Source organism: Sciurus carolinensis, chromosome 5 (assembly GCF_902686445.1).
Source record: "Sciurus carolinensis chromosome 5, mSciCar1.2, whole genome shotgun sequence".
In the NCBI taxonomy this organism is placed as follows: domain Eukaryota; kingdom Metazoa; phylum Chordata; class Mammalia; order Rodentia; family Sciuridae; genus Sciurus; species Sciurus carolinensis.
The window spans coordinates 81,259,809-81,280,434 of NC_062217.1; the positions used below are offsets into that span (position 1 = coordinate 81,259,809).

At 35.9% G+C, this 20,626-nt stretch overlaps 1 protein-coding gene and 1 non-coding gene across 2 annotated transcripts in view; both read left to right on the forward strand.

Annotated features, from left to right (window-relative positions):
- The window catches only part of LOC124985625 (phospholipid-transporting ATPase IB-like), a 207,097-nt gene extending 188,489 nt beyond the window's left edge, over window positions 1-18,608 (forward strand). The window contains exons 34-36 of the mRNA XM_047554330.1: window positions 1,223-1,330; window positions 12,397-12,485; window positions 18,506-18,608. Coding sequence (XP_047410286.1) covers window positions 1,223-1,330; window positions 12,397-12,485; window positions 18,506-18,608 — 300 coding nt within the window. The remainder of the gene's footprint in view (window positions 1-1,222; window positions 1,331-12,396; window positions 12,486-18,505) is intronic.
- On the forward strand, window positions 6,807-6,909 carry LOC124985967 (U6 spliceosomal RNA). The gene has a single exon (XR_007108902.1). It is a non-coding gene; the product is annotated as a U6 spliceosomal RNA (small nuclear RNA).
- Window positions 18,609-20,626: the final 2,018 nt, after the last annotated feature.

Consider the following 20,626-nt stretch of genomic DNA (forward strand, 5'->3'; position numbering starts at 1 on the left):
CATATCAAATCTAGCAAAAGACAGAGGTCTTTCTTGTGGTCTGGGTTGTCCCAGGCTCCTGCTCTCTACTTGCCATGGAGGTTAAGGAGTCTGGTGAAGGAAAAGAAGAGAAGGCACTAATTGTCTACCCTGTGGAGATGATGGAGAAGGGCTTCTGGGCTTCTTCATGGGGAAGAGGAGGATGCTGGAAGTCAACATTTAGGTGCAGGGACTGAGCAGGGGCAGAGAGACAACAAAATGCCTCTCAAGAGCAGCATGGTGGCTTGCCCCAACTCCTTTGTCCCAGCAGAAAAGATTAAACCATATGGAAATGCCCAGCATTGCAGCTACTGCATTGTGTCAGTGATGAGGGAACTATTATGAAAATGCATTGCCGTTTTTTAGGGTTCAAATTTGCCAGTTTTCACCTGATCCTCTTTTCCACCATCTTTGTGATCACAGGGAGACCCTTTCTAGAGACCAGTTCTGTTTACTCTAACCAGAAAGAGGAATCATTTGACTAACACGTTACCATTAAAAAGAATGTGAAAAATTGATTTTGGAGATAACTCCTAAACGCATATCAACCAATACTCTGAGAACTAGCAGACTGTTTTTTTTTCCCTTGTTATATTTGTTGTTTGGACATAATTAAGCAATAAGCAAAACCTAACAGGATGAGAGCACTTGAGCCCATTATAGAGTCTGGCACAAGTTCCCAGACCCAGACCTTGGAAGCGCTTTTTTAGCACTGTCTGGCCTTGTCTCCACTAGGCTAATCTGCATCACTCAATCTAAGAGTCACAATTTCTGTCACTGTCTCAGAGCTACTTGTACAGAACAAGTATGTTTGGGCCTTTAAAAAAAAAAATCTCTCCCTGATTTCTGTTCAAATACTTTACTTTTCCTGACAATAGTTCTGTATTAAACAAAAGTATAAAAGAAAAAAAAAGCATATAGTCTCATTAAATCACTGTGGACCAATTCTGACTGAAAGGTGACCATTTTTACTGAAGACACAGAATGTCACTTGGCTTAAGAGACTAAGGTGACATTGTTTAAGATACATCAATCAGGGGTTCCCTGTGTGTGCAGCAAAATATTCTGAAAAGAATGTTGGAAAGAAACCCTAAATTTCAAGTAATTGAAAGATAATTGATATGTATTCTGTTAGTTGATACAACTACTTTCTCCCCTTATAAATAGAAAAGACTCATGTCTCTGTGGTACTTTCTTTCTGCAGTTTAGTCATGTGGCAGTCTGGGGAAGCATAATAAGCTGGATGGTGTTTTTCTCAGTTTACAGTTACTTCTGGCCCATCTTCTCTCTTGCTCCTGAAATGACAGGACAGGTTAGTCCTACCAACTGTGAGTGTCTTTATATTCCTCATGAAAATTGATCATGAACAATATGAACTGATGTTAACAACTATCAAGAGTATTTATGAAAAAAAGATATAAAAATAAGTGTAATGTGAAGTGGTTGCTAATTCAACTAAATTCAGGCTTACTTATAAAAAAGATCACTTTATCTAAAATCTCATTATTTCAAACTAACCATATCAATCACCTTTCCCCAGATTTGTATTTTTTTTGTGTATAATGATAAATGCTGTAGTTATGGCTGAATCATCCAAAATAATAAATATTATAATTATATTTTCTCATGTAATATGCTAAGTGCTCAAATTATTTGTACTTGTGTGGTAATCAAGAAACTATTATTATTTAAAATGCTTAGAATAGCCATTCTTCAGTGCTCAAAATAGAGTATATAGTATAAGTTTCTAAATATTATAAACCTACATGGAAGTTGTTGTTTTACTTGTATGAAACCCTGGAGCATATTTTCTAAAAATTTTATACTTTCTTATATATTTTTAAATTCTACTGCATTTATTCCTCTTGTAGGAATTAGACCACATGCTTACAAAGTGAATCACAGAATTCTATGATATAGGAATTATAGGTGAACTTGGTACAAAACCAGTCAATTATTAAGTGAAGAAATGCAAGTCAATATTTCACCAGCTAAATCCCTGTGTTCTTTCCATACACAGCCATCCTTTATACCCCTGCCTCTCTGGTGATATAAGAGATGATACCCGTACCCCTAGGCCTGGGACAGCCCAGTGCCAGTACACAAGAATTATGAAGGGCTTCTCGCTTTAGCCACAACTAAATGACTGGTATTGAAACAGATGGAGAAAAAGAACTGTAAAACCTGGACAAAATATAATAAAAGAATTGTTTGAAAGCATTAACAAGTAACAAACAGACATAATACTCAAGGGTCTATGATTCTTGGAAGAAGGGAAATTTTTAACATTATACTTTTGTATCTACAGAGAACATTCTCAAGTCAGTAGCCTCTGCTTCCATATTAAGAAAATAGAAAAAGAAGAGCAAATAAAAACCAAACCAAGAAGGAAGAAAATAATAAGATTGTAAAATACTTGAACACTTTATCAAAGAATAAAAATGTATAGCAAAATAAATGAAAAGATGTTCAACACCATTGTTTATTAGGCAAATACAAAATATAAATCAGAACCAATATGAGACATCAGTATACAACTACTAGGAAGGATAAAATTTTAAGAATGATACAAACAACATGTTGGTAAGGATGTGGAGCAAGTAGAACTCTTATGGACTGCAGGTAGAAATATATATGATAAAACTGTCTTGGAAAGCTGCTTGTCAGTTTCATATAAGTTTCACACACCTTTTTTAAGGTAGGTGCCACCTTATCCTAAACTCCACTCCTTGGAGTTTACTCAAAGTAAATGAAAGTGTATATTCACAGAAAAGTTTGGACATTAATTTTCATGTCAAATTTATTGTAATGACTGAGAACTGGAATCAACCCAAATGTCCATAAATGGGTGGATGGATAAACAAATGATGGTATTTCCATACCATAGAATATCATTCAGAGATAAAAAGGAAGAAATTATTGACACATCTAACAACATGGATGAATCTCAAAATAATGATGTTGAAAGAAATAAAGTAGCCCAAGAAAAAAAGAAAAAGAAAAGGGAAGGAAAAAAGAAGAGAAAGAAAAAAGAAAAAACAAATTGTATAGGTGGGCAAGAACTGGCATTTACTCAGCAGCATTAAGGGAAGTTATGGGGATGGTAGATGCGTTCTTGATTGGGACAATGATTTCAAGGATGTTTACTATAGTTTTAAATTTCTTCTTTCTGTGTAACATTATGATACATTTTGACATAATCACAAAAGCATGGAATATAATTTTCTTTTATTTAATTCCTAGCACTTCCCCCCTTTTCCTTTCTCCCTCCTCCTGTTTGCTTCCCTCTTCTCTACTGATTTTCTGTAATTTATATATAACATTTAAAAAAAATTAGTGTCTTGTGGACATACTTAATGTTGGGATTCACTATGGTATATTCATATATGTACATATGAAAGTTTGATCAGATTCATTCCACTGTTCTTCCTTTTCCTCCATGCCTCTTCCTCAATCCCCTTTGTCTACTCCCCTGATCTTTATTTTGATGAAATTCCCTCTCTTCTTTTTCCTACTTTCTATCTCTCTTTCTTTCATCCCCCTCACCCCTTTATTTAAGATTAGCTTCTGTATATCAGAATAAACATTCAACCTTTGACTTTTGGGAACGGGGTTATTTCACTTAGCATGAGAGTGTCCAGTTCCATCCATTTACTGGCAAATGCCATAATTTCATTCTTTATGACTGAGTAATACTCAACTGTGTATATATACCACATTTTTCTCATCATTCATCTATTGAAGGGCACCTAGATTGGTTCCATAGTTTGACTATTGTGAATTGAGCTGCTATAAACATTAATATGCCTGCATCACTGTAGTATTCTGATTTTAAATCTTTTGCGTATATACTAAGGAGTGGGATAGCTGGGTCATATGATCATTCCATTGTTACTTTTCTGAGAAATCTCCATACTTATTTCCAGAGTGGTTGCTCTAATTTAAGTCCTACCAACAATGTATGAGTGTGCCTTTTCCCCCACATCCTTGCCAACATTCATTATTATTTGTATTTTTTGATAATTGCCATTCCAACTGGAGTAAGATGAAATTTCAATGTAGTTTTTAAGTTGCATTTTGTTGGTCATTTGTATTTCTTCTTTTGAGAAGTATCTGTTTAGTTGTTTTTTTTTTTTTTTTGCCACTTATTGATTGAGTTATTTGGTTTTTTGGTGTTAAATTTTTTGAGTTCTTTGTATATTCTGGATATTAATACCATATCTGAGAAACAGTTGGCAAAGATCTTCTCCCATGCTCTTCATGCTCTTGTTTCCTTTGCTTGTGCAGAAGTTTTCTGATTTGATGCCATCCCACTTATTGACTTTTTATTTTATTTCTTACACTTTAGGGGTCATGTTAAGAAAGTTGGTTCCTGTGCCAACATGTTGGAGTGTTGGGATACATTTTCTTCTAGCAGTTGCAGGGTTTCTGGTCTAATTCCTAGATTTCTGATCTACTTTGAGTTGAGTTTTATGTTGGGTGAAAGATAGGGGTCATATTTAATTCTTTTACATATGGATTTCCAATTTTCCCAGCACCATTTGTTAAAAATGTAAACATACATCTCTCTAATGTATGTTTTTGGCACCTTTGTTTATTATTAGATAACTATTTATGTGCGTTTGTCTTTGTGTCTTCTATTCTATTCCATTGGTCTTCTTATCTGTGTATCTTATGAGTGCCAGTACCATGCTGTTTTTATTATTATAACTCTATAGTATAATTTGAGTTTTGGTATGGTGATGCTTCCTGCTTTGTGCTTCTTGCTAACAATTGCTTTGGCTATTCTGGGTTTCTTTTTTTCCAAATGAATTTCCAAACTGCTTTTTCTATTTCTGTGAATTGTCATTGGATTTTTGATGGGAATTGCATTAAAACTGTATAGTATTTTTGGTAGTATGAACACTTTGACAATGTTAGGTCTGCTTAACCAGGAACATGGGAGACCTTTCCATTTTCTAAGGTTTTCTTCAATTTCTTTCTTTAGGGTTCTGCCATTTTCATTGTAAACGGCCTTTATCTCTTTTGTCAAGAGTATATTTTTGGAGACTATTGTGAATGGGATAGTTTTCCTAATTTCTTTTTCAGGAGCTTTCTTATTGGAATATAGGAACACAATTGATTTGAGTGTACTCTGCTACTTTGATGTACAATCTTTTCAATGAAATAATGTCAGAAAATTTCCCAAACCTTAAGAATAAGATGGAAATTCAAATATAGGAGGTATATAGGACTCCAAATACATGAAATTACAATAGATTCACTTCAAGATATATTATAATGAAAGTGTCTAAACATACAGAATAGGGATAGAATTTAAAAACTTGGAAGAGCAAAATGACTGGTCACATTTAGAGGTAAACAAATCTGGATTTCAACTAATTGCTCAACATGGACTCTAAAAGCCAGGAGGGCTTGGAATACTATACACCAAGCTCTGAAAGAGAATGGATGCCAACCAAGAATATTAAACTCAGAAAAATTAAGCTTAAAAATTGAAGATTAAGTAAAAACTTTCTATGATAAACAGAAGCTAAAAGAATTCACAACCAGAAAATCTGCACCATAAAACATACTCACTAAAATATTTCATGAAGAAGAAATAAAAATAAGAATGAAAACAAACATAGGGAGGAATTCCCTCAGAATAGTCAAAGGAGAATCAAGTACAATTTAAACATTTGAAATAAATTAAAATGGCAAGAAATAAAATTCACTTCTCTATAGTAACATTGTATGCAAATGGTCTAAACTCTTCAATCACAAGACACAGGTTGGCAGATTGGATTAAAAAATAAGACCCAACAATATGCTGTCTATAAGAGATTCACCTCACAGTGAGATCCACAACTGAAGGTAAAAGTATGGGAAAATACATACCATGCAAATGCTACTCCTAAATGAGCAGGGGCAGCTTATTCTCATAGAATATAAAGTGAACTTCAAGCCAAGAGACAAAGAAGGTTACTTTGTACTGTCGAAGGGAATCCTAAACAAGAAGTTATGATTGTAAATATTGATGCCCAAACAATGAAGCATATACATACATAAACTCTTAAAAATTAGGAATCAAATAGACCACAATGCAGTAATACTGGGTGACTTTAACAGACCTCTCTCAACATTAGATAGATTATCCAGACATAAATTAAGTAAAGATTTCACATAACTAAAAAGTATAATTAATAATACAGATTTGACAGACATCTATAGAATATTCATTCTCTCTGCTTTTTTTTTTTTTTTTTTTTTTTCGGTGCTGGGGATTCAACCAAGGGTCTTCTACATTCAAGGCAAGCACTCTACCAACTGAGCTATATCCCCAGCCCATATTTCATCTCTCAATGACTGTATTAACTTTCTTCTCAGCAGTACATGGAACATTTTCTGAAATAGACCATATTGTAGGTCACAGAGCAAATCTTAGCAAATACAAAAAAAAAATAGAGACAATGTCTTGCATTTTATCAGATCATAATTGAATCAAATTAGAAATCAATGATAAGAGACAAATAAAACCACTCTAACGCCTGAAGATTAAATAAAACACTTCTGAATGATGAATGGATAGCAGAAGAAATCGGAGAGAAGTGAAACATTCTTAGAAGTCAATGAGAATAGTGATATATCAAAATCTCTTGGACAGGATGAAGGCATTTCTAAGAGGAATATTTATAGCATTGAATTACTACACCAAAAGAATATAAAGATACCAAACAGATAATCTAACAATACATCTTAAGGTACTAGAAAAAGAATAATAAACCATTACCAAAATTACTAGAAGGGTGCTTGCTTCAGCAGCACATATACTAAAACTGTAATGATGGAAGATTAGCATGACCCCTGTGCAAGGATGACACACAAATTCATGAAGCATTCCATATTTTTTTAAAAAATCATTAAAAAATTAAAATCAGAACTGAAATCAATGAAGTTGAGAATAAAAAATACAAAAGATTAATAAAACAAAGAGTTGGTTTTTTGAAAGAATAAACAGAATTGATAAACCCTTATCTAAACTAACCAAAAGAAGGAGAAAAAACAGTGAAATTAACAAATTTCAAGACAAAAAAGAAAATATCACCACCGACACTACTGATATTCAGAGGAGCATCAGAAGCTATTTATGAAATTTATTCCCCAATAAGCTGGAAAATATTGAAGATACTGACAAATTCTTGGAGACACATGACCTACCCAACTTGAACCATGAGGGCATAGAAAACAAACAGATCAATTTCAAATGATGAAATTTAAGCAGCTATCAAAAAATCTTCTAGCAAAGAAATATCCAGGACTTAATGGGTTCTCACACTTGTTCTACCAGACCTTTAAAGAAGAAATAATACCATTTTAAATTCTCATTTTATGGTGAAATTTATGATACTATCAATATTCATTCCTAAAAGGGGAGCAAAATCAAGTCTTATTCTATCAAAATCATGCTTATTCTATCACATTTATGAATTGTCTTACTTAAGATTTCATTATTGTACAACTTAAGGTATAATTAACATATAATAAACTGCACATATTTAAAGTGAGCAGTTTGATATGTTTTGACATATATTACATTAGTATTTTTTTGTTGTGGTTAATAAAACAAGATCACAGACTGGGTAAGTAATAAGAGGTTTATTTTCACTCATGATAATAGAGGTGCCAGATCAAGGGGTTGCATCTGATGAAAGGCATCTTTCTTGATGAAAGTTCAGAGGTGGCTCTGGGTACCACACAGCAAGAGACAGGGAATATGTGTGTCTTCTGGTCTCTCTCTATCTTTTTTATTAAATTACCAGGAACCCAGACAGGTTCTGCCCTAATGACCTTGTCCAATCCTAATCATCTCCAAAAGGCCCTGCTTTTACTTAGTTGGATTAAGTTTCTACTTTCTTAAAGAAAAAATAATACCATCCTCCTCAAATTATTCCACACAATAATGGAGGGAAAATTGCCAAAGTCATTCTAAGAAGCCAGTATTACCCTGATTCCAAAACCAGACAAAGACACATGAAGGAAAGAAACTTCAGGCCAATATCCTTGATGAACATAGATGTAAACATTCTTAATAAAATATTATCAAACTACATATAAGCATGTTAAAAATATATTTGCACCATGATCAAGTGCATTTCATCCCAGGGACGCAAGGTTGGTTCAACATACATTTATTTACCTCAATAAATGTAGTTCAGCATGTAAAAAGAGTTAAAACCAATAATCACATCATTATCTCAATAGATGAAGAAAAAGCATTTGACAAAGAACAGCACCCATTCATGTTTAAAACATTAGAAAAATTATGGGTAGAAGGAACTTAACCTCAACATTGTAAAGACTATATATGACAAACCCAAGGCAACATTATACCGAATGGAGAAAAACTGAGAGCATCTCCTCTAAAAACAGGAACAAGACAAGGATGGCCACTCTCTTAACACTCCTATTCAACATAGTCCTTGAAACTCTAGCCAGAGTATTCAGGCAAGAGAAGGAAATTAAAGGGATGAAAATAGAAAAAGTAGAGCTCAAATTATCTGTTTGTTGATGACAGGATCCTATACTTAGAAGATGCACTCCCCACCCCCGCAAAAAATGTATTTTTGTGTGTTTCTGAATGTTCTAAATATAAGTTGAGTCTCACAGTGAAGGAATATGCAGTTATTAGGGAGTTAGATATTAAATAAAATATCATTCTTTTTACTTGATCCTCAGTGAAATGCATATTATGACAAATTAAATCATTCCTTTAAAAAATCCTTTCCCCAATGCACCTTTCTACATGTACTTCTAGAAGAAAACCATTCTCTATTGAAAGCCAAACACTGAGGTACTGTGTATGTGAACTATTGGTTTGTGAATCTAAGGTATTAAGGATATTTATTATTTTAGTTATTAAATATGCTCAAATCTAGAAAGAGTGCAAAATAATCCTTGACACTTGTTTCAGAGATGTTTAATTTCCTCTTTTGCCTTGTTTACTATTTCTATTCATTGAAGACTCTTCTCACCTTTAGCAGAACTGCCAGGGGTTGCTAGCAAAGACACACCATATGATTATGTACAGATATGTTGATTTTATCACACCCTCCTCAGAGAAAAGGGTTTTACATTCTGATTTTGACATGGCACACAGGAAAGTTTTTAGACCTCTGGGTTAGATTAATTTTGCTTTATGTATAAAAGTCAAAGATCTCAGCATTACTGATCATTGTGACTTCTAGATAGTTGGGAACTTAGGATTATATTTGAATATTTTAATTTGAGTCAACACCAAATAGGTTGAAACAGAAAGAAGAGGTGAAGCTTTCATTCTCTCTGACTGCTCATTAAGGAAATCATTATTCTACTAAACTCTGGCACTCATCTGAATTCTCCATTCTATTGAACTCATTTGAACACTTTCAGGATATCACATTTTCCCAAGATTTTTTGAACCTTCTCCAATTAGTCTTCAGAAGGAGACACAAGGAATAAGGAATAATCCATCAATAAAGATGAACAAGAGCTATGGGACACTTCACTTGTGTTTAGGTTTGATTGCTAATTCAGTTTGTGGCCAGAAAATATTTAAATGAACCCTTGCAATGTCTATGGTCATGACTGCTATAACAGAGGACCAATGGATACAAAAATCACATATGGACAGAAGAGGTGGACCTATAATGTGAGAATATATTCAAGACAAGTCTTAGTGGTCTAAGTGCCTACTGGAAGCTGCCTTTGCATAGACAAGATCACAATCAGTTGGTCTTTTCCAAAATGTAGACAGGGTAGAAATTATCAACATTTTGTGGGTAGAAGCTGAGGAGTAAAACGATTGGGACAAGATTAAATTAAGACTTTAATGTCTCTCTTAATGTTTTATCAAATGTTCCTAATCCAAAAATAAACACCTGAAACAAGAGAGAAACAGAAATGCTCTCTTGACTTACTTTATGTTTTATTTAACATCTGATTGCTCTTTTTATTGCCTACTAAATATTTGGAAAGAAGAATCTGCTTTCTATTCACACTTCTCAAGTTACATTTTCACCTAAACCATTAAAACTTGGGTTTTTGCCTTTATCACTTTTCTAAAATTGCTTTTGCAGAAGTTACAATGAATCACTTACAGTCAAATCCAGTGAGAACTGGATCTCTCAGCTTGGATTTCTACTTTCTCACTCCGACACCATCCTATTTTCTTAGGATTTTTGGTATTCTCCATGACACATTCAATCCTCTGACTAGTCCTTATCAGACTCAATGACAGGGGAAACTTGAGCTGACATTGGCGTCCAGGGTGTATTTAATATGAGACTGGGAGACAGGGCACTCAATTTCAACAACCTCATTGGGATAGGATGTATGTTTGGGGGGCTTATAGGAGTTGGAGATGAAAGAGAGACTCTACAGAAATCCAGGAGCCACAAAGTGTTGCCCCTTCTTGAAAAGAGATAAGAAGATTTCTGTTCATTCTACTCCAAACGTAGATATTTGTCATCTGTTTGGCTCCTGGTCTCTAGGTCTTTGTGAGAAAAAGACACCTTCCCTCAAGCTTAAGAATCCCAAACAAATTTAATCATGTGAAAATTCATCCAGGTTTTGGGGAAATGTCTTGAATTCTTCCCCCAAAATAATTATAAAGCCAACCACAGGGGCTTTACTTTTTCAGGTACAAGATAGTCACACAAAAGAAAAATAACTCTACTGAAGATATGAGAATTTTTAAACAGTCAGATTATAATATATAGTAGATTATGTATCCCAAGAAGGAGAAATTAAAATGTCATCTGAAAATGATAATTAAAATAATTTAAAAGGAAAAGATGAAAATTTAAAAAAGAACACTGAAGGAGAAAATACATTTGGCAAAGACCCAAATATAAGTAATTTAAAGAAAAATATATAATCAACTGGTAGTATCTGGCTAAATAATTTCTAATGGGGAAAATTATAGTATGAAATCCATATATTAGAAGGGAGCCTGAAAAGAAAATCAACTTAAGCTTCCAACTCCAAAAGCTGGAAAAAAGAATAAAGAATCAAACCTCAGAAAACTCAAAACAGGAAATAAAGACAAGAGATCAATGAAATAGGAAACAAATGCAGAATGGAGAAAATCAACAAAACAAGAGTTGATGCTTTGAAAAGTTTCATAAAATTGATGAACCTCTAAACAAGACTCTTAAGAAAGAATAAGAGAAAACACCATTACCAATGGTCAGTATACCAATGTCAGCATACCTGACTGCTGGGCCTAGCTCCTGTCCTTCAAGTCACTCTGTGTTCATATCAAGGCCAACAGCCCCACAGGATATTCCCAGGCAATGGCTGAGACAAGGGGATACTAAGGTGGGTCTCCATGGTGAAATCAACATCTCCAGCAGGTGACTTTGTCTCCATCAGGCTAACTAAACATTTCTTGACACTGCTAAAATCCTAGGTTCTTCTACTCTACCTTCTCCTGGCCTCTCTCCTTCCACAGGTATCAGCCTGGCAACCGGATATGAAGGCCTTCTCTGCCCTCTCCTCTTCCCTGCCTTCTCTGCCAATGAATCTCTTCCTCATGTAAACCTGTCATAGCATCTTCCTCTTGGTTAAACCAAATTAACACAAATATCACAAATGCGTTAAGAAGATTTTATGAGCAACTCTCCATAACAAATTAATAAACTCATATAAATTGTAAAATCCACAAGAAATACAAAATACCAAAACTGATAGAACCAGAGACCCTGAAGAGGTTCTGACAGGTGATTAGGAGACTTCAGGCACTCAGCTTCCCCTTCAGTCCAATTGGCAAATTCTGAGACAGCATAAGGAAGGAAGTTAACACTTGAGAATAAGAGAGCATTGAGAAAAATATTAGAGACTGAGTCCTGCTAGGAGTATAAAATCAAAGAACACAGCAGGTACTCAGTTGAAAAAAACCTTGGAAAGTCAAAGGGAAACAAGGGATAGAGGAAGTCCCACTGAGTCTCAACTCAGCACAGTGTCTAATTGAACTAACATGATCAGTCAGCCACCAATTAATGTGCTAGGCAAAAGGAAGAGTGACTTCTCTCAGGAGAACATAATGGCAAAATTGTTTTAAACATAACATAGCAGTTAAAGTTGTATTGCTTAGTAAGATAATATTGATACATTCCTGGGATAGAAACGTACTTGATCAAAATATTTATTTGATTGCTTGTTTTTCTTGCTAATACCATTTTTAGTTTTTATACACTGGTGTTGCTTTAGCAGTTCTTATTTCATTCAACTGCCTCCATATCTTTTCTGGCATCGCCAGTTGTGGTGAGGCAGGGAAATGGGTGGTTGTACTGGCACTCAATGTTGACAAAGGGAAAAATTCTTCTTTAATTGTTCTTTGCCTCTGTTTCTTTGCAGATCAATATGGCTCTGATTTGTCCACACTTCTGGCTGGGACTTTTGTTAGTCCCTACTACATGCCTGATACAAAATTTTTTCTGGAAATCGTAAGTTGAAAAAGGAAGTAGTAACCAAAAGGTTATTGTCATGTTTAACTACCCTTTTCTAGTTATGTATGTGTCTTTCAAATCACACTGTCACTTTATGTCACAAGGCTTTCAAAGAAGAAAATGTCTTCTTTCTTGCCACTGGAGATTTCCTGGCAACCAATTTAGATAGAAAAAAACATGGAATGAAAGTGTTCAGGAGGGAATATGAAATCTATGGTGACATTACCTTACTCATGATTTTTTTTCCAAACACTGGCCCATTTCTTCACTCTTTTGAAGTGTGGCTTATGCCAATTTTATTTAGCTGACTGGAGTTAGAAATCTCTGAAATCTCTAATATTAACATAAAGGATTCATGAAATTACACAGTTTTAAAAATTGAAACAATTTGTTTATAATATGAATTATAACACATATTCTGTAACATGAACAACAAAGTTCTAAAATTTAAAATTTCAAACTCATTAATGAACAGAGAAAAGCATCTGCTGAATGGAATAATATCAATTTTGTTATATAATTCTCCCTGAGAATTAAATATGTATGTATCAGGGCATACAGAATTATTTATAGAGTCCAAAGTGGAGAACTGAATCTTTCCCAATGTTTCCAGAAAATATATACCAGGTTTTCTTCCCTCTCTCCTTCTCCCCACTCCCTCCTCCTCCCCTTGCTCTTTCCTTCCCATTCTTTCCCTCTCTCAGTGTGTGTACATGCCTGATCTCTTCATTCATTCCACCTTCAAAAAGAATCATCTTGCCTGAGAGTTTAAGAAAACTTTTGAAGAACTCTTCACATTGGTACGAACTTGTCTACCAAAGTTAGCTGTGGAAATGGGGCAAAGGTTCTGATATATCCATATTATCCTAAAAGTGGACATGGGGTCAGCAACGGACTCTTATTACCTAACCATAGCAGTAGCCACATTAGTTCCCCTGGCCCTGATTTTCACCCTTCTGGGTGATGCAGTGAGGAAAGGGTGGACCAGCCAGGAGGTTTCCAAGTTCATACCATGGAGAGAAAGCCAAAAATAGGAACCTGGGAGTTTGTGTTGGAGAAGGGCATCTATCTCCCAGCCCCTCCAGAGAGAGGAGGGAAATTTTGCTCCTTAATGTCAACAAATTCTCCTTGGAAGATGACAGGGAAGGATTGTGAGTCCTAACCCTTTGAATGTAAATACAAGTCTCCAACAAAACAAATGTCTGTGGATTTACAATTCCTGGAGTATCTCCATGGCCCAAGTCTCATCTCTTTTTGAAATATAAACATTTTGACAAATTTTGCCATTTGAAGAGGTAAAACTTCCTAATATAATGAACAGTTATGGGCCCTGCTTTGTATTAATAGATCTGAGATTTTGTTTGTTAAAAGCAATCACAACTCAGGCCTAGGTGGTGGCACATGCCTGTAATCCCAGCGACTTGGAAGACTGAAGCAGGAGGATCACAAGTTCTAGGCCAGCCCTCAGCAACTTAGACAGATCTTGAGGAACTTAGCAAGACCTTATCTCAAAATAAAAAATAAAAAGGGCTGGGGATGTGGCTCAATGGTAAAGTGCCCCTGGGTTCAATCCCCAGTAGTAGAATAAATAAATAAATAAATAACCACAAACTACCTATAGCTGGGAGTGTATCTCAGTGGTAAGCACTTACTTCTCATGCCTCAGGCCCTGGGTTTCATTCCCAGCACAGGAAAAACAAAACAAACTAACTCCCAAATGAATCATTTCCCATTATTCAGACACCTTCAATCTGAGTGCTAAAGAATTCATTACCTAAAAGGTATTTACTCAATACCAAAGTGTTCCTGGCAGCAGAGGTAAAGTGCTAGAGAGGTGGGATATATATGGAACTGTAATACACAGAAGACTCCCAATTTAAAATAAGCTTTTCACATAGATTTCCATGGTAAAATACGTTTCGACCCTATTTCAATCTATATTTCCTTTTGCTTATAGAACATATTTTTAATCATACTGCTTATATTCCATCTTCCATTAGAAAACATCTTTATTAAATTGAATTAATCTGAAGTGTCCTCTTTTTCTGGGAAGAGAAAGCTTGCTATTAAGTATGTGACCCAGGGCAATTTTAATGTTCTATTAAAATTTAACTTTGGAAAACATGCAGTATTTTCTTCCTAAGTATTCCTGTCTCCTTATCTGCATTCTATCTGAAAGCTTTTCAATTTGATTACAAGAAATAATTGGTGAGGAACAAAGTAACTGATTAAGTGCTAGACATTTTCATTTAGACAATGAAGAACGAATCAAGTGTTGATTGACTTAAAGTACACAAACGCACGCACACACACACACACACACACACAAACTTAAGATAAGCATATCACTGTTACTCTTAAAACTTGAGTTTTTGAATCTTGGAAAATTTTGAAGGTATGATTAACTTTTTAGAATTATTAAATTCTACACATGGCAATATTGCTATTATAAATATATTCCTATGAACTATTAAGGGGGCATTTTCTCAAAGATAGCAGTGTTTTGTTGATGTTGTTCTCTTGTTAGTCAAGCACACAAATGCCTATTTATTTGGTAGTATAGATGAAATATAATTTCAGTGGAGAGAAAAAGGAAGCATTACTGTTGGAAATGAGCAGTATTTCAGCAACTAAGAAATACACAAGTGCTTGAAACACATCTCTCCCTTTCTAGAGCACAGCCCAAGAGGTCACAAAAGGAAGGCTGGTTGCTGAGGAGGGCGGTATGATGGGAAGGACCTGAAAAAGCAAGATGCTTATGCTAAAACTGGGAGGCTAAAAAATACATAGGTCAGATATTGTTCTTTCTGTCTGAGGTGAGATTTCAGACCCTGCCTCTCAGGATCAGTTGCCAGAACTATCATCCATGACTTCCCTTCAGGAATTTTACAAGGACTTGACACAATCCTCCAAAATATGACAGCCTTTCTGTCCCACAGAATAAAGAACTAATAGAGAACATATATAGAGACTTTATATATGAAAAATAGATAGTTGTCATTGTGAGTAGTCTCCCTACTGCTGTGCAGGGGTGTAGCTTCCTGCAATCTAAAGACAGCATGGTGACTGGAGGGATACCTATCATCTGAGAGGTCCTTTCTGTACAGCATGTGGAAGTTCAAACTTTTCCTCTGAGGGCTGGAAAAAGAGCCTGCTGAGACAAACTGACGACAGGCAGATTATCACAAGGTAATGTACACAAACTGATTAATGTGTGCACGTATGCATATGAGCCTACAAAATATGAAATTCAAAGAAGGGCTGGATGGTTGAAACTCAAACCATGCCCTTCTTAGGCAAGAGGTCAGTGGAGTGCTGTAGGAAATTTTAGAGAGTCAATAAATTATATTTAAGGAAGAAAATGAGCCTGGAGAATAGAAAATGACCGGGTCTTAAGTTCCTTGGGCTCTGGGTGTGGTGTTTGATTTTCAGTCTCTTTTTTTATTCTGTGAGCTTTAATCCTCCTTGGTGAATGACATTTCAGTGAGAATATTTGAAAGCAATTTTGTTTCTCATTGGCACATCTCATCTTTAGGTGGAAAAGGGAACTTCAGGGAAAGCCCTTCTTGGATTTGCTGCTCAGTTTGACATCCAAGATGATATATTTTGGGATGTTTCTTTCTGAGCCCCAACAATAGTCAATTTTTAAGTCAGTTGTTTCTGTATATGATTTACAGTGAGGAATGGTTCTGAGTTTGGGAAGTGCCAAATATGCATGATCATGGAAACTAGTATGATTCAATGTCATTTTAATATCTTATTTCATGTAAAATGATACACTTTTAAAATCCAGTATTAATGTAGAAATCTACATATTAAATGACAGCACTTTATTACATAAAAGTGATTAACTCAGTTAATATATGTAAAGTGTTAAGAAAAATTGCATTTCACATAGTGTTATCTGTTTTTCATGCGTAAAGCCTATAATTTGATTCTTTATTCTATGGGAAAGAATAAATGACATATATCATATTTGATGATTTATCTATTGTCCATTCCCAGGTATTAGAAGATGTCTATTCTTTCTTTCCATAACACAAAACCACTCATTTTAGATACACAGCAAGTGTATTCTGTGCCTCTACTTTAACTGCCTTACAAAAGCTCTCCTTTGTTATTCTTGCCCTTTCTTCAGGTCATGATGGTCAAAATTGTCCTTAGATATACTATGTAGAGCTTTTACACAATGAATAAGCTCATGGACTTTAACATGAGCTTCTCTTTTCCAAAACCTAAGCCACATTTTGTTAGCTATTTTCCCTTCCTTTTTTGCTTTGTTGTTTCCCATCAGTCATTCCCAGACAAGTGTTGATAATCGATAAGCTCTGTGGTCAATTGTGAGAAGAGCATGGTAGAGTGTCATTGTATTTATATGTTGTTCATTATTTTACTTTGATCAGAAAGGAATGCGAAAGATAAATAAAATGAAAGCAGAGTGACATCATATGCCATTAAGTCAGAAAACTGGGGAAATGATTGTTTTTGGAGGAGGGTTGGATGATAGTTTCATTTTCTAAGGAGTGTCTTAGAAAATTCCTTAAATGGAAGCACTCCTCTAAGATACACAGCAGTATTTTTCCTCAGGTATATATTAGTATTTAGGCTTGTTAATTTTTTTTCACAATGTTATCTTGGAAAGTCACATTTTTTTGCTTGTTTTGTACCAAAATTTGTTGACCTCTAATTCTCCCAATCCACCAGTCCTATCTTTTCTTTCCATCTTTTCCCATGTTGACCAGACAAAAATTTATAAGCCACCAAGTTTTACTGATATCCTAAACTCTCTTACACCGTTCTGTGAGGTAAAGACAACCATGGCTGACACAGTGAGCTATTCCTGATAGACAACTCTGCTGGGCTTCCTCTCGGGGACAGGGTCAAATCTTTGTCAGGGCTATGGATGGCCTACTTCTTTCATCTCCTCTAGCTACACTCTGCCACTGCAGGACTTCTGTATGATCCTTCTGTCTGGAATGTTCTTCCCCTCTCCCCTAGTTACTGCCTCCTCCTCCTCTAGACCCCAGTTCCACTGACTTCTTTAGAGGAACTTTTACTGATATCTTCCACAACCTTCTTTCTCAGCCCTCACAGAGTCTCTTCTGGCCTTGCTTTTTTGTTCACTTGTCTGTCATGAGTCTCTCCCTTTGTGTTGGAAGCTTTCTGAGAAGGCATCATGTGCAGCCTCTGTATGCCCCACAGACACTGTTTTTCTAGCAGTTAGAACCTTTATCAGGGGTGCAGGGCAGAGCTGGACAGTGTATGTCAGCAACCACCTTCCCTTTATGAGAAAGAAGTAGAGATGATGTCTAATTGTAACTCAAGAAGTGTATTTAAGAACCCATGAGTGGATAAATGACAAATGCCAGACTATTGACATATACCCCATTGCAAACAAGTTGCCAAAGAAAGGGAAAGCATCGATTTGGGTCACCTGTATATTTGAAATCAAGTGTATTGATCTCTACGGAGACTTCCATTTTGCCATTATAATTGCTATAAATGACACAGCTAGCCCTTGGGTTCTCTGATTGAAGTAAGTACAAGAAGGCAGCACACAGCTAAATAAGAACCTGGGCATCAAGATTCTCAAGCAGTTTTCACAGTAGAAAAGGGTATAAGTAGTCACATCTCAGTCCTGTGAATCTTCAGTACACAGTGTGACTGGTATGTGAAAGGTCTGCCCTCCAGAGTCAGGGCTCTTCTATAGCCAGCCTAGACATACATCCAACAGAGCTGCAGGCTTGCATGGAAAGTGAGCGGTTTGGGTGCTACCAGCTGCTAACAGACAACTACCCAGCGCTGCCCTGAGCCCCTTTGGTAATGCTTCTCAGGTGCAGCCTGTGTTGCACATGGAGGCTGATGGCGTGGTGTCATGTCGTGTTTTTCCATGTCGTGTTTTTTCCTGCCACTTATCATCAGAGGACGCCCAGCTGCCATCTAAGACGGCAGGGAAGAGTTGCTCAAGCAAGTAAAGCTCACATGCTTTGTTCTTTTTATCTTTCCACTTGCTATAGGATTAGAAATACCTACAACAGAGGTCTTCTTGAAGAAATTCGGGAGCTGGAAAGCAGAAAAGATAGAATATTGGAACATACTGACATTTTTGAAAAGAGGTGAGTCTGTTCTCTTCAACTTGGTTTTTGTTGAGAACACCTTCTCCTTATTGTCTCTCATGACTTTCCTTCCCAGGAATGTTCAGACTCCCCCTTACTCCCCAGGTTCATTAAGCACACGCCAAACAGGCATTTTGACCTGCACACACACTACAGAACAGTCCCCGCTTCCCTGCACAGGAGGACACAGGACACAGCCATATGCACATTTATGTGCATCACAGCACTGACTTTCCATTGAGGTCTTGACTGGAAAGTTTCAAGGAGATTTCAGATATAAAGGAAGTATTCTTCATCTTAATTTGGAAAAAAGATTCATAGTAAATACTTTGTCAAAACTCATGGAACTGAACTTCTAAGTCTATGAATTTCAACATAGACAAAATGAATCATTGGGAAAAAATATAAACACAGTGTAAATGTGCAAAAACAAAGATTTTATAGCTAAGGGTTAATCTCTCAAATGAACAAAGTGAAAGTTTGGGAGATTTCCAGAAATCAGAAAAAAAAAAACCAAAAATCAAAAAAGTTCACCAAGCAGTAGAAAAGCAGGCAAAGGAATAAATAATAAACAGTTCATAGAGAAGAAAATACAATGACCTTAAAACATATGAATTTATCCTCAATTGCATAAGAAATTAAAACTGGTAAGTACATGGGAAGAACATTCTTTATCAGAATTGCTTACCTTTGATTGGTGATGACATGGGAAAAGAAAGATTTAGGGCAATTAATTTAGCAAAATTTATCAGAAATAACAATGGCTTTCAGCCTAGGACTCAGCAATTCCATTTCCGGGAATTTATCCCTCTTCTTTGCCCCAGAAATATCTGCAGATATCTCAAGTACTAGAGTAATATTTGGAATAGCAAGTATTTAGGACAATAAAATCCTTGTGATACATCTACATACTGTGATGAAAATGTCCCTGAGATACATTAACAGGAGTAATCAATGTAGAACACTGTGTACAATATGCAAATTCTATATAAAGGACTTAGATCATCAACATACATAATCACACCAGGCATGGTAGTTCATGCCTGTAATCCCAGTGGCTCAGGAGGCTAAGGCAGGAATATCACAAGTTCAAAGCCAACCTTTAGCAACTTAGTGAGACCCTAAGCAACTTAGCAATCCCTGTCTCTAAATAAAATATATAAAGAGCTGGGGATGTGATTTAGCAATTAAGCGTCCCTGGGTTCAATCTCTTTTACAAAAAAAAAAAAAAAAAAAAAAGTGCTTGATCTCACTGATAGGGCACTTTTGCAAAATTACCCAAGAAACTAATACGAGGGATTTACCAGGAAGGAATAAGTGAGGGACCAGGCAGAAAGAGGTGCGGGGGTGAGGTGGGGGGGCAAATGTTATCATACTACCTTTATTTACTTTCTTTTTAGATTTTATAATGATGCACCTATTTTACCATGACAAACTTAAGAGAGAGAGGGAAAAGAGGAAATATAAATGGGTAAATATATTACAGAAGCTTAGAGATGCTGCCTTTTTAAAGAGGTCCTGACAGGGACAGTCAACTGCCAACTTTTACAATGTCCTATTCCAGACCCTTGGAGCAGCACCTAGAAGTCTCCAGTCATTGCCCTATACCTTCCAGGAACAGCAGAAACTTGCAGGCAGATCACCCCATGATAAGACTGCCTTCACAGCAGGAGCAATCATCTCAGGGTAACTGAATTACCCACTTCTAGGATCACGGGTCTGATAGATAAATACCCTGCAAAGCAAATGGGAGTTGTTTTCTCAAGTGGTAATAGGACTTCTCCAGCGCAACCTCACAGAGCCAGAACTGAGAAATAATCAACCAGACCAGTTTGACCAATGCTGCTCAATTATGCACACCTCTTGCCTCCTGTCCCAGTTCTTTCTCTATTTAAACCTAAAACTCATGTAAGTACCCTGAAGACAGGGCTGAGACACTTGATCTCACTTGTCTTCCCAGTATGACTATTTTAATTAAAGTTTCTTTCCTGCTTTTCATCACTACTTATCTCATTTTTTTTT